The sequence below is a fragment of the Homarus americanus genome, unplaced genomic scaffold (assembly GCF_018991925.1).
Source record: "Homarus americanus isolate GMGI-L3 unplaced genomic scaffold, GMGI_Hamer_2.0 scaffold54332, whole genome shotgun sequence".
Lineage (NCBI taxonomy): Eukaryota > Metazoa > Arthropoda > Malacostraca > Decapoda > Nephropidae > Homarus > Homarus americanus.
Window position 1 is genome coordinate 301,827 of NW_024744014.1, and position 7,889 is coordinate 309,715.

A 7,889-nucleotide genomic window follows, 5' to 3' on the forward strand; every position below is an offset into this window, starting at 1 on the left:
GTATAATAATTAGTAATGGTTCCTGAAGTACATAATTTTTGTCAAATTATCATAAGAGTAAAGGTAGCCTATTGGTCAGGTATTTTTGGGGTCTTTGAACCTGAGAGAATTACAAAGTGCAGAAAAAATCTTTGGGTAACAAAAAAAAACAAACAATGAATTCAACAAGTAGTGGTGCACCAAATATTGTTAACACATTTTAACTATAACCATGTACAGTATATATGAAAGAACGCTCCTAACTCAAAGTACGAATGTGAAATTTATGTTAAACATTTATAAACAAATCTACATTTAAAATAAACCACTATATACAAAAACACACACACCATTATATTAGAGCAAGTTATCTGCTTTGGGTTTGACACATTAAATATTTCATTCTGTATTTCTAGTCAACCTCTCCATGAAAACTTGTCCTTTTTTTTTTCCATCAATACTCTTCAAAATTTTCCTTCCAACTACTAACTCACTCTCTTCCGTTTGTTAATATTTCCTTATTTTGTCTCTTATCCCCGTGCAATTAATACAAATCACCGCTTAACCTTCTAACTCATTCCTTAGTCTTTCCTTCCCAAGAATCTTGCACCATTTTCTTCTTTTATTCTCCGGTATAGTCACATTTTCTCCTATCCTACAGATTTACTTTTTTTTCAATCTCTCTCTTATCTACATTCCACCCTGCACTTGCCCTTTCCCATATCTCCACAAAGACTCTCCTGCCTCAATTATACCCTTGCAAAATTTTCCCACAGCTTCTTTGTCCTTGTTAAATTATTTTTCCCCCACAGCCTCTTAATTCCCTATGTTCCTGGATTTACTTTTGTTTAATGTCTGTTTACCCCAGGTCTCCCACTTTACTCTTATCACTTCTGTTCCTGTTTACTATGGCTTGTCGACCCACCATATCTTACTTTAATAAGTGTTGGGGATCTTGGCCAAGCTGTGAGCTGCATTATTGTTCTTATTCAACTCATAGTTTTAGGTAAATATTTTTTTTTTTCTGTTACATGTCCACACAATCATTCATACAGAAAGCAAAAAAAAAAGGGAGGAAGTTAGCCCACAATCTTGGGAGGGGGGAGCATGGTCCTTACTATTTTATCTTTTTTATTTATTATTTTTACTCATTCCTCACATTTATAGAGGAATACATTAGACAACGGAGAGATAAAGGCACCACACGAATCCGTTGATACCGAAATTCAATGCCGCAGTTGGCGAAATGGTTGGTAAAATTTACGGATACCCAGAAATCACGGATGAGAAATCAGCGGTTGGTGAGGATCTACCATAATCTGATCCTGTCCTCAATCCTTTTATTACAGTTGCATACTTTATTCTTCTCACTAGGATTTTGAAAGTAGGAGTCCAGGAGTCTCTACTTTTAAGATGCATTTTCATTTGGTTTTTGCAAACATGTGCAACAGTTTTATATTGTATACTGTAATACTGTATACAGATACAGAGTTGCCAATTAAACCCCCTAAACGTTTGGGTGGGTTTTATTGAGTTTTAAATGTTTACCTTCTGTCAAGATATTTTTCATTGTACTGTATGTAGAACAGAAGAGTATTTAGGTAAGTACTGTACAGTACAGTATACATTAAGAGGGTTTTTAGTTCCCTAGTAGACAAATTAAAACAAAACAAAAAAAACAACTGGATAAAGTGAAATTATTTCATGATGATTAAAAATTAAGTTTAACAAGATATATTTATTGTATTTACAAATGTTATGGTGCTGGCAGGTTACAGATTGGACTAAATGAATATAAGCATGTTCAGGATATTAATGATGTCTCGTTTAAAAACCTTACCATGCTACAAGAATACTGTTGGAAAGGACAATATTTTCAGGGCACACATCATTGTACAAATAAAATTTATAACGTTTGTTCGTATTAAAGGTTATTGTGCATTTGACTTTAAAACACTAATGATGTGTAATAATAATGCTACAAAATATATACAGATGTGTTACTGTTTGATGAAACAATCACACCTTCCATATTCAGTTGTGTAGGCAACACTACACTGGTACTGATCGTGGAGTTATAGTACTGGACTGTCACACTCCAGTTTCATTGTATAGTAATGATAATTTCCATGATATTTCTATATTTGACAAGTAATAAGTAATTTGTGCTGCTATCTTGTGGGACCATGATATTTCTATATTTGACAAGTACAGTAATAAATAATTTGTGCTGCTATCTTGTGGGACCTTGCACTATGAAGAAACCTTATGGGACTTAAGATTGTGAAGAAAACATTAAAGAGTATCTTGCTGTGTTTCCCAATACAGTATTTTAGAAATACATACACAAACATGCCAGATTCAGCATTTCCAAGAACCTTGATACAGGCACTTCTTTTGCCTTGTATGGTAATCCCGTTGAAGTAGAACCTCTTTTATCCAGAATGGTCAGGACTACAATAAGGGCAATCCAGATAAACTATATTAATGGCTACTGGATAGCAAAATATAATAATCAGTTTTATGCATTTATACACATTTATTCTACATAACAAATATACTATATTCTATAATAAATTATATTGTATGTACAGTCGGCCCTTAACATACGCGGGTTTATAATACACGGATTTGCAAATACGCGGATTGCCCCGCCGGAGGAATATTCTGTACATTGAAGTAATTGAAGTACATTCAAATAGCGCGCCATTCAACTCGCGCGCGGCACCGAACACGGGACACCGCCCGCTCCTGCAACCTCACACACACACGCATAGCTCTCCCTCACTCAGTCAGTCTCGCTGTAACCACGCTTGTGTTGACATCAGCATTGTAGTTGCAAAAATATTACATCTCCGTGAATGTATTATATCAAGCACAGTATGAATAGAATATCACTAATATAAGAGTATTTTAACCAAAAACTACTAAAAAAACGAGTAACATATCTTGAACATCGGAAGGTTAGGTAAAGTCTCTTGTTTTCGTCATGTATTTTATCCTATTTTACATTGAAATACATCACGTTTCAGCAAAACTACTATTTATTTCTGAGAATATATTCATTCAGGCACAGTTTAGGTAAAATATACATGTGCTGTAACATTTTTTTAATTGAAAACGATTCGAAAAACACGTACCCTCTAACCCTGTTCAAGGAGAAGACTGGGAGGAGCTGTTTGGTGCTCAAGACGAAGACAAGGAAAATGATTTTGATGGATTTTAATGAAAATATTCAGAAAGACCCTGGCACTGTCAAGGAAAGTGGCTGCTGAAGGCTTCCAGGACATGGCAGAGGACGAGATTAGGGAGCTAATTGAAGAGCACGACACTGAGCTGACCGAGGAGGATCTACAGGAGTTAGTAGACTCAGGCAAGGAAGAGGAAGAGGAAGAGCACCAAGAAATAACGTTAGAGAAGTTGGGGGAGATGACCAGGAATATTGAGGCACTGAAAAACCTGGCCTATAGTATGGACCCCTCCATGGTGCGTGCCCTAAAATTCATACGAGGGATGGATGACATTTTCGCTCCATACAAAAACATCATGGAAGAAATGAATGAAAGAGACGACAACTCCCCATCACCATGTTCTTTGATCACCGAAGGAGAGATTTAACACCAATCACTGGCGGCAGTGAGGAAGCAGCTGAATCCACCGTCGCCCCCACTTCACCACCCATTATGGAATTGAGTGACGATGAGCCCGATGACCCCCGTCCTGTCGCTGAGGATAGGAACTGTACAGTAAAGTGAAATTTTTATCTCTTTTTTTTTAATAGCTTTTCTTGCCATGTTTCAATTTATTTTTTTCTCAAATTGCATTTAATTTTATCCTGTCTGCTTGGTTACAAACCTACACCAACATTAAAATATCGCCATCACCATTTTCCATGCTTGCCTGAGTTAGCCGTAATTACCTGATGGTGTAGTGTCCAGGTTGTCATCAGGCAAGTTTTATGGCTGGACACCCTTCCTATCGTCAATCCTCTTTTACAGAGTGGGAACTGGGCATTATGTATTGGACTTTTGAGCACACACATTGGTAAAAGGCAAGGTTGATGTTCCTCAGTATAGTAGATTACCTGCCTACCTGCAAAATCTTTTCACACCATTCTCCTTTGCAACTTACAAACTCAGTGGTAACTCACCTGTGTGTCCTCTTTGAGCATGTCAGGATCTGACTCGTAGCATTCAACATACATACGGACTGTTGTGGTACATGAGCTCCCCGTACCACTCAGTCGGAACACAATTCGGGACTCAGTCATCAGAATACGCACACCCTGTAATGTTACTTCACTATTAAATTTTTTTGTCACCATACGGAGAAAATTCCGTAAATTATAAACCCCCCAAAAATGTGTGGGAGTATCAGCACAAATATACGTACCATCTCGGTGAAAGAAAAGACCTAAGTACTTCTGTATAGTGTACAACAGGAAACTAACCTGTTTTTTGGTTACAGTGCCATCAATAGGATCTTTGTTATCAAAGACATCCATTTTGGCAACAGTGAAAGTAACAGTGAAGTTATTCTTCTGCTGATGACAAAACTGTTTATTCACCATAGATCCATCATCACACATGGTTTCCAAAGCTGCCATCATCTTGGTACAAGAAGCAGTGTCACAATTTGCATAGTCGTACCTACCAATTGAAGAACATATTTATAATAAATTGGTGTTCACACTGATTAAAAAAAAAAAAAAAAAAAAAATTAATACCTAATAACATATATATATATATATATATATATATATATATATATATATATATATATATATATATATATATATATATATATATATATATATATATATATATATATATATATATATATATATATATATAACCCGACTACAATTTGTGGACCAGGAATCACTCAATCTTATTAACTTACTACACCCTGTACCTGTATTTGAGGGAGAAAAAAATCAGAACATTTGGAAGCCTAATATCTTCTCTTTATAATCAGGTTACTATTGTACAGTACAGGTATCTCAAAAAATTACCAGCCAGGATGGGTCCGGTGACTTCTGAAATGCTACAAGCAACTCGCGATGTCCCGGAAGGGTTGGTATGCATGGCTCTGTGGCATACTGATCCTACTATATTTGGTAACTTTACGTCATATTAATTATGCCCAAATAAATACACATTGTATTACTTAAGTTAAACTATACATTACAGGGCAGGAATGTGCATATCCCAATATCTATTATTTGTGGTCTCAATGTTTCACACAGTGTGGACAGATACTTTTTTGAGGTACTGTACAATACTGTACTACAGGTATTATGATACCACGTAATAATACGAACACAGTAAAAAATATAGTTTTACATTTATTCAGTATACTGTATAGTCAAATGGTCACCTTACACTTAAACCGTTTCATTGACAGGTTTTTTAAACTGGCAATTTAGTCAACCTAGTGGTCACACATGCAAAAAATATCTTTTACAGACATGCTGACCGCATTGTGAGTTATGTTCCTGGATGGCAAAAAGAGACTGCAAGAGTGTTTACCATAATCTATTGCAAGTACAATAGTTGGTCTGAAAAACCTCCAATTAATGTGATTTTCAATGCATGAGCAAGGCCAAGTTTCAGTACCAGTAATTAATACGCCTAGTGATGCCACGCATAGTCAAGAATCCATATTTACTTGGAGAATGCATGGCTGAAGATCAAATTCCCACATAACTTTTTCGTTGTTTCAAATGAGGTCTCGTGATTTTTATTGTAGCAATACTTAAATAATTTTAGCTTGTATTTCATGTACAGTATGTAATACATAAAAGATGTTTCAAACTAAGACAATTTTCTGGCATAAATGAGGATAATTTGTGAAGGATACATTCTGAAATAATACTTTTATAACTTCAAAGATCAATACAGGCGACAGAGAATCGTATGAATCGACAACTTTCAAACAGTAAGAACTGTTAACTAGTCTGAATGTTAACTGTCACCATGACAACTGGGTGTTGTCTGTTCTGGTAGACAAAGTTGTTCCTCATAATCAGGTAAAATGGTGTCCAAAGGGACAACCTGTCCTACCACAAGAAACACTTCCAATATACTGACATGCCTATGCTTATTTCAGCACTCCCTCTACTGACATGATATGACTTGCATCATCATGTGTGTAACCTAGATTGCAAAGGAGGTGGCCTCTGATGCCAGAATCACTGTGTTTGTCAAATTCCTATACATACCCCCCTGTATTATAATTACATTACTCATAAGGAATTTGCATACTGGGTGTCTTTGCCCCTTTACTTAACCTGCTAAGCTACATAATCAAATTCTCAACTTCAAAACATCCTTCAATATAATGACTGAAACTGGTTCCCAAATACTCAATAGAATACAGTGTTTATGGGGCATGAATATCCCATTCTACACATTTACCACTGCATACCGAGGCAGACAAGTGCCAGTGCTGGAAAGACATGTGAAACATCTGTGGACAGTCCTGCAGGTCCTGTATCAACCTCTCGAGTCATCTCAGAGCTCACCAACGAATGTGACATCTTTAATAACTCATGTCATTGTATCATAGCTGGATGATTGTCATACTCAATTTCGAGTGACAGCAAAATATATCACAGTGACCTGTTTTTAATATGACTTAGTAGTACTAATGAAATTGCATCTGTTTATAAAGTTTCGTGACTGCACAACCAAGAGATTTGAGAAAAGTCTGGTTGCATGTAGAGATGGATGGATCAATCAACAAGTGTAACACTTTGTTCCTTCCACATTCGTACTGGGGCATAATACATTATAATACTAAAAATAAATGCTGTACAATACCTTGTAAAGAAGTTCCTGCCATACGTTTTCCAGTGTTTTTGCAAGATCTCTTCTACTGTCTGATGATGGGCAGCTGAAATGGACACCCATGCCAGTGCTGACCATATGCCATCCGTCTCTCGGATGTGGTTGCTCCCTGTTCTGTGAAACCAAAGAAATATAATGCTTGTAACAATGGAATTCCTATACCCTGTCCAGTATGTTACTCGCTTCTCAACTTTTATACAATTGATAAATATTGATCAAGCATTAACCTAAAATAACTTATTTCACAGACTACTTCCAATCCTCCTATAATGATAATATATGACTACCTGTAAATACAAATGATAATGATGCAACTCACCCAAAGCTCTCCTCACCACAGATGGAGAGTCGTCCAGCATCCATCAGGTTTCCAAAATATTTCCAGCCAGTGGGAACTTCAAATAATTCCAGCCCTTTTGCCTTGGCAACCCTATGATAAAGACAGTAATACATATTGTAGTACTGTATACTATACAGTATGAATGCTGTAATACATCATAAAAATATCAAAATTTTACTACAAGAAAATTAATATAAGTGACAAAATTACACTAAAACCTGTATGATTGACTGAATCATATTGTCAATAACAAGATTAAATGACAAAATTAATGTATGTATGATTGAATAACTGAGTTCAGTGTTGCAGATAAAAGAAAAATGCAGGTACAAGTATTAACTCGGTGTACAAAAAGTTTGGTGAAATGTCCTCTGGTAACTTCATAAAATAATCAATAAATGGAGATTAAACCTTAAAAAATTGTCTTATCTTAGAGACGAGAACAAACAGGTGAGCCAGGTACAGCCACCTAGACTCCCATAACAGCCATCTTATTATTCTGTAAAGGTAGTCCCCGTAACTAGTACGTTTACCGGGGCTCTTTTACTTTTATCCTCTTCACCACTGACCGGCTCATTAGCCACTTGGCCAATCGGTCACGTCTCTGATATTTTTCCTTTCCTTTTATCCTCTTCACCAAAAGATCGGCTCGCTAGCCGCCCGGGCGATCGGTGACGTCTCTGTCACGCACTGTTGGCAAGTACTGGGCATGCACCGGC

At 36.4% G+C, this 7,889-nt stretch overlaps 1 protein-coding gene across 1 annotated transcript; it reads right to left on the reverse strand.

Moving 5' to 3' along the window:
- Window positions 1–3,726: 3,726 nt before the first annotated feature.
- Window positions 3,727–7,364, reverse strand: LOC121877605 (phosphoglucomutase, cytoplasmic-like). The gene is made up of 3 exons (XM_042383407.1): window positions 7,150–7,364; window positions 6,804–6,944; window positions 3,727–4,628 (listed from the first exon to the last, which is right to left on the reverse strand). The coding sequence occupies exons 1-3, from the start codon at window positions 7,281–7,283 to the stop codon at window positions 4,115–4,117; spliced, it is 789 nt and encodes a 262-aa protein (XP_042239341.1). The 5' UTR covers window positions 7,284–7,364; the 3' UTR covers window positions 3,727–4,114.
- Between the last annotated feature and the right edge of the window lie 525 nt (window positions 7,365–7,889).